Source organism: Danio rerio, chromosome 22 (assembly GCF_049306965.1).
Source record: "Danio rerio strain Tuebingen ecotype United States chromosome 22, GRCz12tu, whole genome shotgun sequence".
Taxonomy (NCBI): domain Eukaryota; kingdom Metazoa; phylum Chordata; class Actinopteri; order Cypriniformes; family Danionidae; genus Danio; species Danio rerio.
Genome location: NC_133197.1, coordinates 3614579 through 3635569, shown reverse-complemented (window position 1 = coordinate 3635569; position 20991 = coordinate 3614579). Strand labels below are relative to the sequence as shown.

Here is a 20991-nt window from a genome sequence, read left to right as displayed (position 1 = left end):
TTCCACGCAAGTCTTCGTACATGACGCCCCTGCTGCGCTGAGTCTGCATTCAGACCTGGGCATTGAGGGAGAAGTCCTCATTTAGTGTTTATATAAACACGATTATCTTTATAATGATATAAATTGTGGTTGTAATCGAGAAATCGCCAATAACAAATGTAGCAGGGCATTGAGTTACTGTTTATTTCTTTGCATTTAATTCATGGTTTGTGTCTCGTTTCATGAGCCGACTGCCAACAGTTGTTTGCTCCCATACTTTTTCCCTGCTCTGCTGGCCACGCCCACTCCTGCCTCTGATCGTGGAGCTCCACGCCCATTATGATGCATTTTTTAAGGTAGACTTGAACCGAAAGTGGGGGGTTTCATGGCCCTTTAAATTTGTTTCTTCACTCCTTTGAGGAGTGTCATTACAGAACATTTGAAGAGAACACTTCAGACTGTATACTAATATTCCTGCCCGTGTTCTTCATTGGGAGGCTCTAGAATTGATGAGGGATGTAAGACGAAGGCCTGATGGAGGTTTCCACCTGATTTTCTGTCGTGTCGTGTCATGTAGCACAGGGTTTTTGGCTTGAATAAATAATTGTTTTGAAAATTGATAGACACAAGCTAATTGATGCACTCAAAACAATTGTGTGTGAAACCATGCAAGTCTATGGACTATATATTAATGGAATATATATTCATATTAATATACAGTAGGGATGGGAAGATTAATCGATATGTATCGATACGCGGTCATGCGCGTGCACGATGCGAGTGCATCGGTAGAGCAGCAGAGGATGAATGAAATTTTGGAAGCAAATCGAGATGCATCGGTTTTTGCGAGATGCATCGGTTTTTCCAAGATACAGCTTATATTTTTAATATAGAATGTATTTTTTATTTATTAACAAGTGTTGTCAACCTGTTTTTGGCGCATAATTTAATCAACCTACATAAAGTATGCCTTAGCAACGGATTTGCGGATGTGTACACTCACACTACAACTCAGTGTATCAGGTGTGAGGATGAAGCTAGTGGTGCGCCCTCAGAAAGCGCGAGAAGCAAAACAAACATTTTATTCCTCACTGAGTTTTAAATCTAAAGTATGGCAACATTATGGATTTAAGGATGAACGACATGACAGGACAGATGCAATTTGCAAAATGTGCCGCACATCTATAAAATACGCGGGCAGTACGACTAATATGAAAACTCACTTGAAGCGGCGCCACGGTGCTGTTGTGAAAGCATCTTCCAGTGTTCCTGCATCCCCGGCTTTCGCACTGCTTCAACTGTAGCTACCAGCTCCAAAAGTGGTGAGAAAAGCATTGCAAGTTTTTTTTTTCCATGCGCAACAGTTTTGTGCGCTCTACGCCAATAACGGATGTTATTGCATTGTTCATCTGCAAAGATATTCAGCCTAGTGTCACGGAGAACGAAGGTTTTAAACACCTCCTCCTGTTGATTTGTATTTAATTATAATAATAATATTATTAATAATAATAATGATAAAATAATGGGTGTCACGGTGGCACAGTGGGTAGTTTGACCACCTCACAGCAAGAAGATTGTTTGTTATATTTTTATTAGCCTGTTGTTTACAGTGACAGTGATGTTTGAAAGCAGCATAACACTGCTAGTTCACCACCTTAAGTTTTGAATATTCAGTGGCACAATATATCTTTGTAAAACTTGTTTTCATAGTTGAAAAGTTAAATCACAATTCTTGTTGTGCAATGGTAAACCTTTATGTTGAAAGAGTGCAAATATATATATTTTAATATATATTGCACTTATACATTCTGTTTATCTTGAAAATACTTAAATAATATGTGCTGTATGTTCTAAAATGGCCCTCTACTGTAAACTGACACTCTGAGAGAAAAGCCAGTTTGTAAAAAAAGTCTTGGTTTTGCTTGGTAAATAAATAATCAAACTCATTCAATGGCACAGCATCCTCTTTCACTTCATCTCATGATCTTGAACTAATTAGTTAGTGCTGAATTATCGCATTGTATCGTGATATGGGTGTGAATCGTATCGTGTTGCATCGCAATACGTCACTAATGTATCGCTAATATATCGGATCGTATTCTTTGTATCGAGATGCGTATCGGATCGGCATTATAGCTTAGATGCCCAACCCTAATATACAGATTATGGACTATTTATTGTCATTTTACCACCAGATTTAAAGTCGTTTCTTCACCCCTTTGACAGAGGGGGTCATTACAGAAGGTTTGACGGTCACACTTTATTTTGATGGTCTGTTTGTTGAATTAAGTTGCATCTACAGGCCTGTTCTGTCTACAAGTAGACTGTTAGGTTGGGGTTAGGGTTAGTGTGAGGTTGAAGTTTTCTATAGTCAGTTAAATGCCTGTTGAAGGAGCAGTATCATCATGATCACCATCAAAATAAACTGTTACCATTTTGAACACCTAACGTGGTCCAGACTATGGACTGTATATTAATATTCCTGCCTGTTTTCTACATTCGGAAGCTCCAGAATTGATGAGGGATGCAGGACGAAGGCCTGGTGGAGATTTCCACCAGATTTTCCGTCGCATCACGTAGCACAGGTTTTGCGTGAGCGAGTCCCCTTGGACTGCGCACCTGAGGAGACTTTAGAAAGCTCTCCAATTCCACCTGCTGTTGCCCGGCCGCCCGCTGTTGCCCGGCAATGTGCACATCAAACGATCCATGTGGAAGCGCACACACTTTAGAATCCGGCTTCCATTTTTTTGCGCACACACTTTAGAATCCACCTTCCGTTTCTGTCTGTCCCTGCCACGCCTCTAAACTCCCTGATCCCATCATGCTGTTGATCCGCCGTGAGCAGGTGTGAGTCATCGACCCAGAAGCCAGAATCTGGTTGGCACTCAGAATGTTCCACAGGATGCCGACTGTGCGCTTAAACCGCAGCGGGAGTCCCTGCTGCTGATGTCCCGGCACCGCATGTGGCGGCAGCCGACGGTTGACGTCTTCGTTCGGCCAGAATGAATGTCTGGAGCGAGGGCTGTGTTGATGCTACCTGTCGAAATGCACTCAAAGTCAGATAAAAGAAGAATCAGGTTGGGATTGCTTAGTGAGTAAATGAAAGGGAGGTTGATTTTTCAAGAAAAGCAATCCATTTGCATTTCTCAATCACAGTTGTGAATGTTGAGAAATTCTGGCTTGTTTTGTTGGTGTGGGCTCAAGATAATTATAGTTTTGCATTCATTACATTGGTTAATAACTCTTCAGAAAAATGGTCTACCATTAACTACAGTTCATTTTTAATTTTCTTTTTAAATATTTCCCAAATGATGTTTAACAGAGCAAGGACATTTTCACAGTATGTCTGATAATATTTTTTCTTCTGGAGAAAGTCTTATTTGTTTTATTTCGGCTAAAATAAAAGCAGTTTTACATTTTTTAAAAGCCATTTTAAGGTCAAAATTATTAGCCCCTTTACCCTATATATTTTTCAATTGTCTACAGAACAACCCATCGATATACAATAACCTGCCTAATTAACTTAATTAACCTAGTTAAGCCTTTAAATGTCACGATAAGCTGTATAGAAGTGTCTTAAAAATTTCTAGTGAAATATTATTTACTGTCATCATGACAAAGATAAAATAAATCAGTTATTAAAGATGAGTTATTAAAACTATTATGTTAAGAACGTGTTGAAAAATTAAAATAATAAATAATAAATAATAATTTTATCTGTTTAATAAAAATAAACAGAAATTGGGGGGAAAAAATAACGGGGGCTAATAATTCTGACTTCAACTGTAAGTATAAATAAGCATTTATCAATATAGTTCAACATCAACTAATGCATTATTAAAAACAAAGTTATTCCTTTAAAAAACACAAACAAATAACATTACGCTACATTAACGAAGAGGAATAAATACAGTAATAAATGTAATACTAATTGTTTATTTGTGTTGGTAAATACATGAACTAATGGACCATTATTTTAAAATGTAAGCCATTCGTTTTATTTCCATTAGTTTTAGTTGGTATTATTTATGGTTTTGTTAGTTTTAGTTAGCTTTTTTTTCTTTTTTTTTTGTGAATGGCTAACATTTACTGTAGACTTTAAATTGAAAACCTACTGGTAACGGAAGTAACTTAATGGCAAAATGCATATTTCTCTTTTGACAGCATTTGAAAATATGACTTAAAGAGGCAAAAATCCAATCCCCCATACTGTTAAGAATCTTCAAACCTATTTATTAGATAGGTGCATGCAAAATGTTTTTACTGGGCTGTTCAAATATGTCTTGGAGTTGGGTTCTACAGTACAAGTCATCGATATACAATAACTTGCCTAATTACCCTATCCTGCCAAGTTAACCTAGTTAAACCTTTAAATGTCACTTTAAGCTGTATAGAAGTGTCTTGAAGAGTATCTAGTCAAATATTATTTACTGTCATCATGGCAAAGATAAAATAAATAAGTTATTAGAGATGAGTTATTAAAACTATTATGATTAGAAATGTGTTGAAAAATTCTTCTCCGTTAAACAGAAACTGGGGAAAAAATAAACGTGGGCTTATAATTCTGACTTCAACTGTAAGTATAAATAAGCATTTATTAATTATAGTTCAACATCAGCTAATGCATTATTAAAAACAAAGTTGTTCCTTTAAAAAACACAAACAAATAACATTACGCTACATTAACGAAGAGGAATAAATACAGAAATAAATGTAATACTAATTGTTTTTTTTTTTGTGTTGGTAAATACGTGAACTAATGGACCATTATTTTAAAATGTAAGCCATTCGTTTTATTTTTGTTTCTTTTAGTTGGTATTCTTTATGGTTTTGTTAGTTTTAGTTAGCTTTTTTTCTTTGTGAATGGCTAGCATTTACTTCAAAATGAATACCTACTGGTAACCAAAGTAACTTATTGATAAAATGCATACTTCTCTGTTGACAACCTTTAAAAATATGGCTTAAAGAGGCAAAAATCCAATCCCCCATACTGTTAAGAATCTTCAAACCTATTTATTTGATGTAATGTAACAGGTGCATGCAAAATGTACTCTACTGGGCTGTTCAAATATGTCTTATGAAGTTGGGTTTTTTGGGGGATTTGGCTTAAATAAGTTACACTTTGCATCAATTCGGTGGGAAAAAAAGCATACTAGTTCATTGATTACCTTAAAAATCATGCCTAATAAACAGGAAGGATCTTCCTAAAGCTGCTTTAAACAGCCTACCCCTAATTCAATCTAAATGACACCCAAATCTTTTTTTAATAATCTGAATAAGACTCTTGATATGACATCAGGTTATTCCAGGGAGAACTTGTTGAAGTTGCAGAAAGTACGAAGTTCTTCTTTAAACCCTCTTTCCATCTCAATGTTTTCTGAAAGTTTTGACAGTCAGACTTTATTTTAAGAGGAAACTCTCAGTATTAATAAAGCATTAACTAAGACTTTACCTTTTAGACTTTTAAGACCATTAACCAGTTAAACTCTGCTGTTATTTTGGGATTTCTGCCTGGATTTTGCCTACCCAAATTTAAAAGCTTCCCAAATCCACATGCAGAGGTGTAAATGCAAAAATGTGGTATGATTTTAAAGAAAACCCTTTGAATTTTCATAAAACACTATTGAAAGTGTTTAAAATATCTGTATATGTTGTCTGTGTTTTAATAAACGCCTAAAAAAGAGGCGCTTTTAGTATTTTTTTTTTCATAAACTCAAATTTGAAAGTGTCCCTTTTAGGTTGTGTGTGGTCTAGCGTGCTGTAATTAATGTTGGTGGTTCCTGCACATGTCTGTAATCATAGGAAAAAAGAAAAATGCCTCCACCATAATCTATGCAAAAGTTATTGTATTCCAACTGATGAGAGGTGATAAACAAGCCACAGGGACCGATCATCGTTTTCATATTTCACTATCATCTTATTTGATTAAAATGATCAAACAAACCGGCTCCGCGGAGTTTAACTGGTTAACATTGTGCTCAATAAACTACTAATTAACTAATTAGTAATGCTTATTAAGTAGTAGTTGAGGTTTAGGTATTGGGATTAGGGATGTAGAGTAAGGTCATACTTTAAAAGCACTAATAACAGCCAGTTTTTAAAGTTCTAAGCCACTAGTTTATTGTGGGAATTGCTACTTGAGCTCAAGTGTTACCGTTTTGATCCCTCTCAAAGTTTGATTTGCATGTGTTTTGGCATACATGGCAACGACCTTGGCTTTACAGCCCAAACCCTGGGGTGCGATTTAGTAGAATATTAAGTGTTTATCATGTACAGCCAATAGCCATTCTCAGTTCCACTGTACGCACTGACATGAGCACTACCACTACAGCTCCTGGGGGACCGGCTGAAATAATTCATGCCGTGGGATTTAAGTGTTGTGCTAGGCTTCAGCCCCATGCGCAGCACATTTCGACATGAACTAATGGATGTACGGCTCACACTCAGTCTTGACCCGCACCAACTGCCCTCCCATCGGGACCGAGCGCCGCTTTATCTCCTCCGACTTCCACACCCTGATGCTTCCCGACACACTGATTGATGCGATCCAGCAGTCCTGCGTACACCCTAACATAGCTGCTAGTCCTTTTCCCCCCTGCGTTTGACAGGGGATGCGTTCGGACATATTTAGATCAGGGTAATTTTTTTTCTGGCCTTGAGTGTGGAACTGCTCAGATTCAACACATCGCGTTAAAAGGCGAAGTTTGCTTTCAAACGGGAAAAGCCTTTGAGCAATTTATGAGGATACGTGCGACGCTGCACCAAACATACAAAATCAAATGCTTTCTGACAGACGTGTTACTTTCAAACCACTAATAGCTTGTCTTCTTCTCCCTCTCTCTCCGTCTTTTTTTTTCTTTCTCTGTCTTTCATCCCTTACTTCGGGGTGTACTTTTTCTTTGCTCTCCCAGGTGCCCTGCAGATAGAAAACACTGAGGAAACCGACCAGGGGAAGTACGAGTGTGTGGCGTCAAATGTGGAAGGCGTCCGATACTCTTCCCCTGCCAACTTGTATGTGCGAGGTAGGGAGAAGCCTGGAGCCCATCGGAAAAAAAACAACAACAATTATTTAGATCCCTTTAAGTACGACTGGTCACATGACCTGTTGTATATTTTAATAACTGAATGTGCACAATTCCAATTCTTAATGGGTAGTTCTCAGTCTTCTCTTCCGATGGAAGCTTGGGGTCATGCAGGTAATGTCATGTAATCGAGTTTTCAGGTTGAAGAGGATGACGGTAAGTCTTGATTTTGATTGGCCGATGCACTTAACCAATCAAAATGCTAACTCCATTTGAAAAGGTAAAAAGGTTGCAGCATAAAATAATGTATGCATGTTGCTAATCACAAGTGTATACGTTTTTGTTCAAACTGCTAACTGCTAGATCTAAATAATTAACATTCTCTGTTTGGTTCAATAGTCATTATTGTAATGGAGCGTCTGAGGCTGTTTTAAGGCAACGCATTAGCTCGGGCGGCTCTCGCCGCTAACCTTAAGAGGATCTCCAGGTTGATGACTTTAATAAATCGAGGGAGATGCATTTTGCGCATGTAATATTTATTTAATGCATATTAAAAAAGACAGCATATGGGATGAGGTTTTTTTACCCGCTGTGTACCGAATAACTTTGTTCCGGATAAATAATTCACGCGCCGTTACATTATGAAATGGGTCAGGGAGTTGTCTTTTCATTATTATAGGTGTTATTGTTGATGCGGGCGGTCCATCTCAAGACGATGGCTACGGTTTCAGTGAAATTTCTGTCATCATTTACACAAGTCATTCCAATTTAATTCCATTACAACTATTTCCGCAACAGGTTTTTCGGGGAATATGCAAATACTTTTATTTGTATTCCATAGAAGCATCAATAAATGCTTAGATCAACGTTGGAATAAGTAAATGATGGCAGAAGGATCGCTTTGAGACGAACAGGCAGTTTACGAGAAGGTTTACAAGTCATAAAATGGATCATTTGTAGTCATTGAGATTATCAATAATATCTATTGGTGATCTGTATCGGTTATGCCCACTTTAACCGTTAATCTTTTTTCTCTACAGTAAAGTTAATGTAAAAACACCCTATTTACTTGTTTTAAACCCTTGGTAGGTAAAATATTCAACATTTCCAAGACCTTAAACAGTGTTAGATGTTCAGTAACATTTGATCTGATTCCTAGTGACATTTCGGTAATTAGGTGACTGGAGATTTCTGAAATGCGTTCAAATTTCTGCAGCGGTAATTAATTCAACACAGCCATGCAAATGTCTCCCTGATTATGCGCATTCTGCATTAAGAGAGTATCCCGTCTCCTTTTGGTTTGTTTTCAAAGCTCAATTATCGAGTACAATACAAATGTTTTCTGTTCTAGAATTGACTGCACTTGAAATTAGCAGCTACGACGGAGAACACTCATTTCCGCACATGTTTAATGCGCTTTCACATGGCAATAGCCGCATGCTTTTTAAGAGTCGGGTGTCTTGATTGTAGCTGCTAACTTTAATGCTAATTATGTGCTCTTTATTTGTACGCTCGCTTTGATTTGGTTTCATTGATTTCTGTTTTTGTCTCTTTGTTTTGTTTCTGTAATTAAAGCCGCAGCGGCAGCTCTTCAGGTGGCTAAAGACCTTGTAATTTTGCATTGTTATAACATGCTTGAATTGACTCCAGCGGTCGCGCGCTTCTCGCGAGCAACCACTGGGGTGAATCAGACTGTTTGGGTCAAAGCAGGTCAAGGCGTTAAGCAGACATGTCACGCAAAAATAAGAAGTAATCAGGCGACATCAGCCAGAGAATTGTAGCAGCTAAAAGCCTTGAGGTGGCCTTTTTTACTCTCTCTGTGTTTCCCCTATTTTTCTCTTCTCCTCATGTCATTGTGTTCTGCATCAACCCCTTTACATCCCTCAGAGCTTCGAGAAGGTTGGTGTGTTTTTTCTTTTTTCACTTTTTTTAACCCACATTAAAAAAAATTAAAAATAAGAACGACAAATCAAAGTGTATTAAACCCTTAACCATGACTGATCATTGGCAATTCGGAGCTTAAAAAGCCAGCTGCTAAACCAGTTTTAAATTCTGTGCAATTTAAATGCATTTTAAAAGTAGTGTAAACCAACCCGCTGATTCGGGTTCGTTTTACGTCTTTTATGTTTACGTTTGCATTGTGGGGCCTTTTCTCGTTTGCATCCTTCAGTATTGCTTCTGCCCAGAGAAACTGCTTATGTGCACATGCTGTCATGACGATCTTTGAAAGCAAACGAGCACTGATGCATGATGGGAGAATGTAACTGCGCTTGCATGCCTCAAAACGCAATCCCTTTGGCTGTCGTGCATTCCTTGCGTGTTTGATGATTCCCTTGGTTTCGACAGTTTTGAGCCTTTGTTGGCGACTCATTTAGTCCGCTCCTTGTGTTGTGGTGTTTGTGTAATGTGCACCCTTGGTTTCGTTCTCTCCTTTTGTTCTGGCTTGTTAGATGTGGTTTGTGTTTCTGTGCATTGTTGTGACTTCCTTCAGACAGCTTTCCTGCCATCTTCCGAAATACAAAGCCGCTCGTGCGCACAAAAGCTGCATTTTGGTTTGCAATGTCGCTCTGCTAATTAGTTTGGATCCGTGGCAGATATAATGATTTCCGCAGTACATGCAACCCCCCCTCCCCCCCGCCCCCGACCCCAAGAAAACAGACTTTCTTCCTCAGCAGCTACCAGCTAGCGATATATCCTCGTGATGACTGACTGCCTCTTGCCCTTTCGCAGTCCGCAGGCTCAATCAACTGAGGATTTATCATTCGCTTGAGCCATCGTTGCCAGTGCGCTTCTTACATCGCCGTCTTAAAACCCCCCAAATTGGACCAGAACAAAAGCTGATGCTTTGTTTGCGAGTCTCTTTATGCTAATGCAGCTAGGCGCTGCTCCTGTTTCACATCCAGGAATGGTTTTGACCACATTTAAGTTGACCCACACACATTCTTTAGGACTTTGTGCGGGTGTTTTCCCAGTGAAAGTATCTAAACATACTTAAAACAAGATGCATTAAATAAATAAGCCCGTTAAAAACAATATTTTTAAAGAATATTAGCTATAGTTATGCAGTTTTAAGTCTGATTTTGATGAAATATAGGCAGTCACTAACTTTAATTCACTTTGTTTTACTCAATTGTTCTGTAAACCTCCACTGATGTCATATGAAAAAAAGAATCTGCATTTTAAATGATGATAAATACTAAATATATTAATTTCTCTGTGACTGAAAATGCAATGCAACATCAACAGCCCATCTTTATCAGTTGTGGTATAGGGCGAGGGGAAGTCGCTCTTCGTAAATTGCCATTTATTTTAGCTTTACAATGACAAACCAAGCGTAAAGCTTGCATTTAGTCAGACAAGTTTGTCCAATCGTGCGGACGGATAGCTCTGGACTGATATCTCATCCCTCTTCTAAGTGTAGCGAGGTTATAGATGGCTGTTTGTCCGTCTGTCAAGGATAATGACACAGAACAAGACCCTCTGCTTCACTTGGCTAATGCTAACGTGTTGCCGGCTATCTCGTGATGTCTGAGACTAAATGGCTCCCTAAATTATTCATTTTTATACAGACATGGTGTTGTTGGGAGGGGAGCGACGCCACATGATTTGGGGGGTATAAATAATGAAGTGCGCCTCGCCGCTGCTCTGTCTCTCAGGGTCTGGCATTTATTGGCAGAGCTTTATTTCTCATATCCGGCCGTTCCCACTGTGATATCTGCGGCGCTTTTACCCTGATAGCTTGTTACTGCTTCCTAGCGTGTAGATAGAGCGCATTGGCTTTCCTTAGATGCACGCTAATCAGACTGAGCTGTGGCCAAAACATTAAAGATTCTTAAAGGAAATCCCTACTGAAAAGCCTAGGCTGGTTTTAGCTGGTCGACCAGGCTGGTTTTAGATGGGTTTTGGCCATTTCATGGTTTCCAGCCATTTCCAGCCTGGTCTTAGCTGGTCAGGCTGGGAGATGACCAGCTAAAACCAGCTTGACCAGCCTAGCCAGGCTGAGAGCCCAGCCAAAACCAGCTACGTCCAGCTTAAACCAGGCTGGTCAAGCTGGTTTTAGCTGGATTTAGCTGGTCATTTTCCAGCCTGACCAGCTAAGACCAGGCTGGAAATGGCTGGAAACCAGCCTGGAAATGGCCAAACCTCTCTAAAACCAGGCTGGTTAACCAGCTAAAACCAGCCAACTAGCCTAGGCTGGTTTAAGCTGGATTTTTCAGCAGGGATGAGAGTAGGAAACTAAAGTCTTTACAATCTTTTCGTATGTGCCCTGTACTGTGAGTAACAGCCTCAAATGAATTAACATTTCCTAGCTAATGTTCTTCTCGCAAATAGCTAAAATGGCTAGCTGCTCTTTTCAGATTTCACTTTATACTTGAACTTGCTGGTCTCCTTGTTAGTCGTCTACCTCAGGCGTGGAAGTTAATTGCTTCCATATGACGAAATCCCACTGTGAGCCTCGACTTATCAAGTTCTCTGCTACTTCGTGGCGAATTAATAACAGAAATTTCGATTCTTCTTGTTTCAATGACGTTGCTAATCTTTCATTGTTGCTGCCTGACAATGAAGCTCTCGACCGTTCTGCCATTCAAATCCGTACAATGCAGAGCCAAAGCCAAAATGTTAAGGATTCAAAATCCCAGGGCAAATTAAAGGTAATTAGTTGAGGAAAGCGAGACCCCCCCACCCCACTCTCTCCCCCCAGATCCGCTCGGAGATGCTGGAAGGCTGAGCTGAAGTGTGTGCCATGCCAAATGCTCGAATATATTCAATGTATGCGCATGTAGATGCATGAGAATCCCGCTGCCACCCCTTTGGGTTGTGTTGCATGCCCTTGCATGATTTATTTAGGTGTAAAACTGTAAATGCAAGCTAGATCACACCCTACCAACTTGGATCCAAATGAAAGACTTTCCCAAAAGCCTTGGACGCTAATTGAACGCTACGCTGTAACCAGTTGATTAGAGGTTGTAATGTGTTACAAATGCTCCAAATTTCAGTTATCAGAACGTGGTCTGAACCCCTTCCGCGGCTGCTTTGCATTGCAGCGGCAGAGGTGTGTATGTTAACATGGGGAACCCCTGCCGCCTGCATGCAAATACGCCTCGCTACCTTCAAGCCGAATGGATGGTTTGGGACATCAAACAGGGTGTAATCTCAGCTTCAAGGTGACATTAAAGGGCTGCGCATTATTTTGGCTTCCCTTCCTACCTTCATTTTGGGGCTGGACAGACTGTCTCACCAAAATGGCCACAAATGTCCGGCTTAGTCAGACACTGTATGGAGTGAGGCACTCTTTGGCCTATTTTGTCCTTCTCTGTCCTCTCGAGTTGCCTTTCTCTCTACATTGGGCTTGAAATGGGATTTCCACTTTGGACCTCAAAGAGATCGCTCTCAGCCTGCTGGGCTCCTGGTTTTAGTGAATGAGGAGCGTGTCCGTCCAATTGGACTCTTCCATATTCCTCCGAACATCAGAGCGGAGAACGCCATCGCACATCAAACGTCAGGATTCGAGCTGCGTCAGGACTTAGATAAATCCCACAATGGCTTGGTGCAATGGCATTTCAAAGCAAAGCAAGCGAGGCCGATGCGGTGATAGCTCCAGCCGTAAATGTCGACATGCATCTGAAAACATTAGACCCGCTTATGATTTCCCCCCCCAGTTTATTCAAGCCTTAAAGTGCGCCATGCTTTGTTGCCATTGACTTTGAAGTTGCCAAGCTCCTTTGTATAAGAAAATGACCGGTTTGAATACGTTTTAAGACTCTATAGTCCAATTTGGGAATAATTTGCAAGGTGAAAGGTTGCAGCCCTCATTCACTCAACTAACCAAAGTTTACTGTCTTGCTCTCGGAAGCAAGCTTTCTTTTTTAGCCTTTTGGTTTTACGAATGGCCAAATGTTGCATCACCCTGTCAGCAGGCCCACACGTAATACGTTTATTGAATCTACTATTCCATCAATTGAATTGTGTTTCTTTCCCTTAAAGTCAGTTCAGGATTACGTGCGGGCCTGTCCATCATTAATCCACGCTAGAAGGATCCCACTTGTCTTGTCGCTCATGTTGTGTTTTGTCATCGCTCTCTACAATCCTTTCAAAAACACTGCTGCGCTGTGATGTCTGTGTGTGCCGTGACGAATTCACCAATTTGGACATTTCAATTGTGTGGATTCCTTTAGGATGTTGCACTTGGGGAGGGCTGCATGCCTCAGATGTGTGTTGACTGTAGAAGTAGGCCTGGTCAGTAATTTTGGTGCCGTTCTGTTGACGTCATCCCTGCAATTCACGGTCATGCATGCACCCTGTGATACGTGGGCTGCCCTTTCACCTTTGTTGAACATCTGTTCAATATGCATTTATATGGGGGGGTGGTGTTTCCGTATGTCATTGTTTGTTTTGCTGTCATTTCTTTTCTTTGTGAATCAAAAAGTATATGTTTAACTGACGGAGCAATTCTGGTTCGGTAAAATTCTCTTTTGCATTTTTGGCAGAAATAATTTAGGTCTAAAAACTCAAATTACAATTATATGTCTGATATTAGCTCGGTTTGTATTGAACCTGGTGTTTCCTTTTGAAAAAGAAAACCTATTTTAAAATGTCAACATGAATAAACTGATGATAAAATGTATTAACCACTTAAACTCTGCGGACCCGGTACCGGGTTCGTGACGTCATCGACTTTCGCTTTCAGATTTAAAGGGCTAGCGTTGCACCAGACCCCTATAAGGGGTTTCGTTTGAAAGTGTAGAATCTATATTTTATGCACATATGCATCACTTTGGTTTTTATTCTACTGTATAAAAGTTATTTACACTTAAATACACAGTATTTTGGATACCCGAGCTGGGTATTTTACATTGGTTCATTTTCATATTTTTTTATATAACACAAGTTATAGCTTAAATGAAAGCTCTTGCCGGTGCTCATACGGTTCTAGCATTCTTTTTACTGAATTATATTCATATGCCAAACAGCTGTTGAATGAATTGTGGTGTTTCCATGGCGCAGAAATGTAAACGATACATTCATGATCAATAAGCAGCCCCAGATAGCACAGACAGCTGTCATCCTTACCTTATGCTGTGCGCTTCAGGGCCATTCTCCCCTGTTTTTGAGGTGATGTGCATAAGTAATCCTTTTATATGTCTGACGTGGTCCAAACACAGTGAATTATGTTTGATCAAATAAAAGAATAGTGAAATATGAAAACAATGATCGATCCCTGTGGCTTGTACATCACCTCTCATCAGTTGGAATACAATAACTTTTGCATAGATTATGGTGGAGACATTTTTTTTCCTATGATTACAGACATGTGCAAGAACCAACAACATTAATTACAGCACGCTAGACCACACAGAACCTAAAAGGTGCACTTCCAAATCTGAGTTTTTTAACAAAAAAATACAAAAAGCGCCTCTTTTTTTAGGTGTTTATTATAACACAGACGACATATACAGTTATTTTAAACACTTTCAATAGTGTTTTATGAAAATTCAAAGGGTTTTCTTTAAAATGATGCCAAATTTTTGCATTTACACCTCTGCATGTGGATTTGGGAAGCTTTTAAATTTGGGTAGGCAAAATCCAGGCGGAAATCCCCAAATAGCAGCAGAGTTGAAGTGGTTAATACGCTGTTAAATAAATGTAACCTAATAATATAAAGTAAACTTCAATTGGATTGAGTTGTAATGTGTGTTTTTACTCAATGGACACCAACCTAGGTCACACCGGCTCACGAGTTTTTTTAAGAATGTGTAATATATCAATTGAGCCTGTGGCAGTATTTTTAAAACTGTTTCAATTCATAAATGTAACATACCAAAGTAATTTCCAACACGAATGTTGGCGCCATCACTTAAACTAGATTTAAACTGTGCTTTCGGTGGTGTTGAGTTTCAAATTCAGGACGTTATGCTCTATGGCTGCTGTCTACCAAGGCGATGCTGAGAGATTAATCATGTATTTCAAGCCCCATTGTGTGAGAAGTTTACTCCAGTTGGCCCATGGTTGCAGTCTCCTCTTTGCCCCGATCCCCACCTCTCACTCCCCATGTGATTTCCCTTCTGTTTCTTGCCCCACATGTCCGTCCACCATTGTGTCTTTCCAGTCTGTCCGTCCCCCCCCCGGTCAACTGTCTTGCAGCCTAGGTCTTGTTCTGCCTTGTGCCCTGTTGTTCCTGTCCTCATCTGTGTATATGTGGGGTTGTTCATTTACCTTCAGTTTTCTTTCCTGAGCTAGCCCCAGCACTCATCGCTGTCCCTCTGTCTTTCCTTTCTCCTCTTGCCAATGTAAATGAGGCATGACCCCCCCTACCACTGCCATCTTAGGACACACTAAGTACCACCATACTTCCTGTTTCATTGTCATTTCCATCCATCAACATCCATATAGGAAGATTCATAGAAGCCAAACTCTAGATTTTACATGAAATATTCAATTCAATTCATCTTATCTTTATTTCTATAGCGCTTTTACAACGTAGATCGTGTCAAAGCAGCTTAACATCGAAGTCCTAGTAAACTGAAGTCCAGTTTTTAGAGTTCAGTTCAGTTCAGTTCAGTGTGGTTTAAATTGCACTGCTGATAGTCCAAACACAGGAGCAGATCTATCAACGCATAGCTCCACAAGTACCAAACCAAGCAAGACAATGGCTTGGATCAAAACTTCACCGATTGACGAAAGTGAATTGGAAAAAAAAAAACCTTGAGAGAAACCAGGCTCAGTTTGGCATGATCATTTCTCACCTGGCCAAACAAAGTAGATAGCACCTTCTAAGCTGAACTCTAGTTCTAATTCTATTGCTCGGTTCCAAAACCTGTGAGTGAAGACACACAGCAGCTTTTTTCCGTGGGATATTTTGCTAATATTGAAGGCTTTAGGAAAAAAACATTCATATTATAGATGTACACTAGAAGTGTGAACCTATACTGGTCTCACGGTTCGGTTCGGTTACGATTATCATGCCTTCGATTCGGTTCAATTCGATATCTCGGTGCATCACTGTGCATTGACGATGCTTTCTATATAGAGTGTTATATTTTAGGGGGGAGGCTATAACAAGCTGTCTGTATAAACACACAGGCACAAGGCACCACACTGTCTCTCATTCAAACACATACACAAACATAGACAGCACCAAAGAAACAAACACACACACACACACTTAAGCCCTCGCAACAGGGAGAGCTCGCGCTGAGCGGAGCAGAAAAACGAAAAAAAAATAAATAAATAAAATAAACGGTCCCTAACTGAGAGCTCCTCTCAGCGCGAGCTCTCCTGGCTAAACACATATTGCGAGGGCTTAAACGAAGCAGTGCTCGTAATGTCGAGCGGAAAAAAAAGAAAGACAGCTGTGAAACATAACCAGCTTCGTCTTTTTGTAGGAAACACACTTTAGATCTTTTAGGGTAAGAGGTTTTTGAGTTCATGCCGTCTATAACTGAATGTGTGTCGGGAATATTGAAAACAAAACCAACTGAACCGCGCTCATTTCTGGCGCCCCCCTGGATATACAGCGCCCTTAGCATTTGCCTATGGTGCCTATGCCACGGGCCGGCCCTGATTTGGCTGAGTGTTGTAAATACTCGCGCTCACCTCCCTCGCGACAGAGCGCATAGGAGATAAATGGCGTCAGTACATAATAACCGGTTATGATTATTACTGAACCGATACCTTATTGTCGTGGTGCACCGAAGAAACAATTCATTTTGACACCCCTAATGTACACACTTACTCAATACTTGGATGTACTGTGTATTTAGAGAGTCTCGTGATCGTACTCTATTGGAAACAGTTCTTTCAGCAGTATTTGTGTAACATATGGAGTTGCTTAACATTAGAAATTTAGGTCCCACTTTATATTAAGTGGCCTTAACTAACATGTACTTACACAGGAATAAATAGTTTGTTACAATGTACTTATTGTGTAAATAAATGTATTTACTATGTACTTATGCTTGATTAAATACATGTATGTAATTACATCTGTAATTAATTTTTGTAATTACATTTGTAAATACACTGTTGACCATCCCTTACACCTTAACCCACCCTTAAACCTACCCATGCCACCAAACCTGTCCATAACCCAACCCCTATCCCAACTCAAATGCACCACAAGTGTTATCAAATACATTATAAACACAGTAAGTACATTGTATTTATTTTTTAATGTAAGTACATAGTAGTTAAGGACACTTAATATAAAGTGGGACCGAAATTTATATTAGGGGTGCTTCATAAGTATTGGAACAGATTCTATGAATCTGCAGTCCAGAGTCTGTAGTTTTTGACCTTCGTTGAGTCATGTAACAAAAAGCAAGGATACAAGAATGAAGATACCAGACAGACAATAAAAAAATAACCTATTTTATAACCTGGCTTACTCCATCTATACCATAACTCATGTCCAGTCCTTCCCCCCTCACAGATCCTTCATCTTTTCTCTCGTGTTGTAGGTTTGGAATCTCAGTAGTTGAGGTGCATCGCTGTCATCACCGTAGACTAGCGTCCTTACCTTCATGTGCCATTATTTGGCCAATTTTGATTCATTTCCTTTCTTTTTTTCTTTTATATATATATATATATATATATGTGTGACAGTGAGTTCAGTTGAACTGACATCTACAGATTGACTGAATCAAGAATTTCCACTGTAAATTTTGTGTTACCTCTAGCCAGGGCCGCAATGTGACAATACAAGCCTGTCACATTACGTCATATTGGCTGGAGACGATTCAAAAAGCCTTTCTCTGCATTGAAGTGGGTTTCCCCCCCTCGTTCCTTTACCCAACCCTTCCCTTTCTTCCTCTATCTGGCTCTTTTTGCGCGTTTTATTCTCTTATATTTCCTTTTACTCCCCTCTCAAGTTGTCTTTTGTCCGGGCATGCCAGCGAACCTTCAGTTATATTCCTCTATGCATTTTTATCTCAAACTCTTCTCTCTGGTTTTATTGTTCCCATTTATTCTTTTGGTTGACCTCTACCTATTTCTGCATGATGTCTGTGAAAATGACAGCTGCATCTATTAATGGAAGCGTGTCAGATCTTAAAAAGGCTTTGTCCAGTTGATCTACTCTCAACCATAAAAATCTGATTAAGGTTTCTCATCTTTAGTCCCTCTTGGCGGGACTTACAGATCATGGTTTGCCTATGTACCAATGTGTGCATACAGTGCTACATACGTAGGATGTTTTGGCCTATGAAGTTACCTCACACTTCTCTATTCCCTTAAAAAGAAAATGCTCTAGCGTTTTTACTTCGTAACAGTAATGCACGCATTTAACTTTGCTTTAGGTCACACAGACATCTCCAAATTTCAAAGATGAGAAACTCATAATAGATTTTTGTGCAGTTAATCGTGCTGTGATGGGTCAAATATTAGTCTTTGAAACCTTGTTGCTATGAATTTGTTGCTTTAATGTCAATCTATATTGTCGGTGTAGCAGTTCTGTTAATTTATCATTATTTTAATTTTGTATAAGCCAAAACATTTGTGAAGTTTGTTTAGTCTCTTTATTTATCATTTGCTGTCCTCTCTTTAGACAACCTTGTGTGTTCTAAAGAAAGGCTCGTTTTCATCGGCATGTCTTGTTACCTTTCTCTTTCTCTTTTTCTTGTCGCTATTCATCCACCCTTCGCAGTTCGTCGCGTGCCCCCACGTTTCTCCATCCTGCCCACCAGCCAAGAGATCATGCCGGGCGGGAGCGTCAACATCACTTGTGTCGCCGTGGGCTCGCCGATGCCCTACGTCAAGTGGATGCTTAACTCGGAGGACTTGACGCCTGAGGATGAGATGCCAGTGGGCAGGAACGTTCTGGAGTTGAACAGCGTCCGCGAGTCAGCCAACTACACCTGCGTGGCCATGAGCAGCCTGGGCATCATTGAGACTGTGGCCCAGATCACTGTCAAGTGTAAGAATCTTCCAAGGTTGCTCAAGGGTTGCACAAGAAACCAAACCCATGTCGAAGCATCAATTTCCAAATGCTGTCTAGTCCCATGAATGCTTACACCCGTGTATTTTCTTATCCCCCATTACAGCCTTGCCAAAACCTCCGGGCACCCCTGTCGTAACTGAAACCACTGCCACCAGTATCACCATCACCTGGGACAGTGGGAATCCTGAGCCTGTCTCTCATTACATCATCCAGTATCGTGCCAAGTCTCCCGAGAGCAAGTTTGAGACTGTGGACTCCATCACCACCACTCGCTACAGCATTGGAGGACTTTCTCCCAACACGGATTATGAGATCCGCGTTTCAGCCTTCAACACCATTGGGCAAGGCCCACCCAGCGAACCGGTTGAGGCTCGGACTGGAGAGCAAGCTCCCGCCAGCCCGCCAAGAAACATCCAAGCCCGGATCATCTCGCAGAACACTGTGTTGGTACGCTGGGATGAGCCGGATGAGCCCAATGGACAGATCAAAGGTTATCGGGTCTACTACACCATGGACCCAACTCTCCCCATGAGCATGTGGCAGATCCACAATGTCCAGGACAGCGTGCTCACCACCATTCAGAGTCTGGTGACCTCTGAGACCTACACCATCAGAGTTCTGGCTTTCACATCTGTCGGAGATGGACCTTTCTCAGATCCCATTCACGTCAAAGTGCTTCAAGGAGGTTAGTTTTGAGTCTGCATTTTAGCGTGTGGAAGATGTAACAAGGTTACTTTCCCTTCTGGGTTAAGTCTGGGTTAATCAAATAGTTTAGTGGCTGAAAAACATCTGCAATCACTGCTAGTATGGGGAGCTAACATGCTAAAGTGAGTTTAGTGGTTAATAATATATGTCGTCATTATTTGGGAGGTCAACAGTGCGGTTTTTCAATTGGAAACGTTTCCATTTTGGTGAGCTAACAATGCAGCAAGGTAAGTTTCTCAATTGAAAATGTTTTTGTTAGTATTGAAAAAGCTAATGGTGTAGCAAAGTGAGTTTAGCTATTATACTTATCCATTCCCTGCTGAAAAAAACTGCTTAAACCAGCCTAAGCTGGTTGGCTGGTTTTAGCTGATTGACCAGCCTGGTTTTAGAATGGTTTTAGCCGCTTCCAGGCTGTTCTTCAGACCTTTCCAGCCTGGTCTTAGCAGGTCAGGCTGGAATATGATCAGCTAAACCAGCTTGATCAGCCAGGTTTAAGCTGGACATAGCTGGTTTTGGCTGGGCTCCCAGCCTGGCTAGGCTGGTCAAGCTGGTTTTAGCTGACCAACTTAGACCAGGCTGGAAAGGTCTAGAAACTAGCCTGGTTTTAGAGGGGTTTTGGCCACTTCCAGGCTGGTTTCCAGACCAGCTAAAACCAACCAACCAGCCTAGGCTGGTTCAGGCTGTTTTTTTTCAGTAGGGTTCTAAGTACCTGCTGAGCTAATGATCTTGCAAAGTGAGATTTGTGATCAGGAAATCTGTTGAATTGAATTGAATTTTATTTGACAGATTTTAGACAAACTGTATAAAAAGTATTCCGTACACTTTGTTAAAAAAAAAAAACTGTCGAGGATAAAAACACAATAAAGCCCTGGGCTTATTTCCATTGTGGTCCTCTGTTAAATAAAAACAATGCATGGCTACAAAATTACCAACGATGCATAAAACAAACAGTCGCCACAGCAGTACGAACAGTCAACTTATCCAGCACATGTTCTACACAGCTAATGGCCTTCCAGCCGCAACCCTATTTACGCTCAAGTAACATATAAAATAAAACATCCTCGTCCACCATGCAAACTAATTATCCTCATCAAACTACCATCTTTTGATAGCTTTTTTGAACAACCTTAAATTTTTTATTTCCTTAATTGATTTTGGTAGTTTGTTCCACATGATTGCACTTGTATATAAAACATATTTTTCCCACTAAACTTCTAAATTTAAATAAACAAATATTAAAATACCAACCCCTAGTACTGTATGAATGCTGTTGCTTCACCATTTGAAAATAGTTAACTAGGAACCACTATTATTACCACCAATAATAAACATTTTACGTACCATTCCCAG

The 20991-nt window shown here is 40.3% G+C and overlaps 1 protein-coding gene across 50 annotated transcripts in view; it reads left to right on the top strand.

Moving 5' to 3' along the window:
* The window catches only part of ptprsa (protein tyrosine phosphatase receptor type Sa), a 387632-nt gene that overhangs the window by 270907 nt on the left and 95734 nt on the right, over nt 1–20991 (top strand). For 41 of the 50 annotated variants that reach the window (XM_073937020.1, XM_073937015.1, XM_073937017.1 and 38 more), the window contains 3 exons: nt 6891–7001; nt 18643–18912; nt 19040–19621. In XM_073937020.1, the coding sequence (XP_073793121.1) occupies nt 6891–7001; nt 18643–18912; nt 19040–19621 (963 nt within the window). Of the gene's footprint in view, nt 1–6890; nt 7002–8888; nt 8901–18642; nt 18913–19039; nt 19622–20991 lie in introns of all 50 variants that reach the window. The other 9 variants (XM_073936984.1, XM_073936981.1, XM_073936978.1 and 6 more) reach the window with 1 other exon arrangement.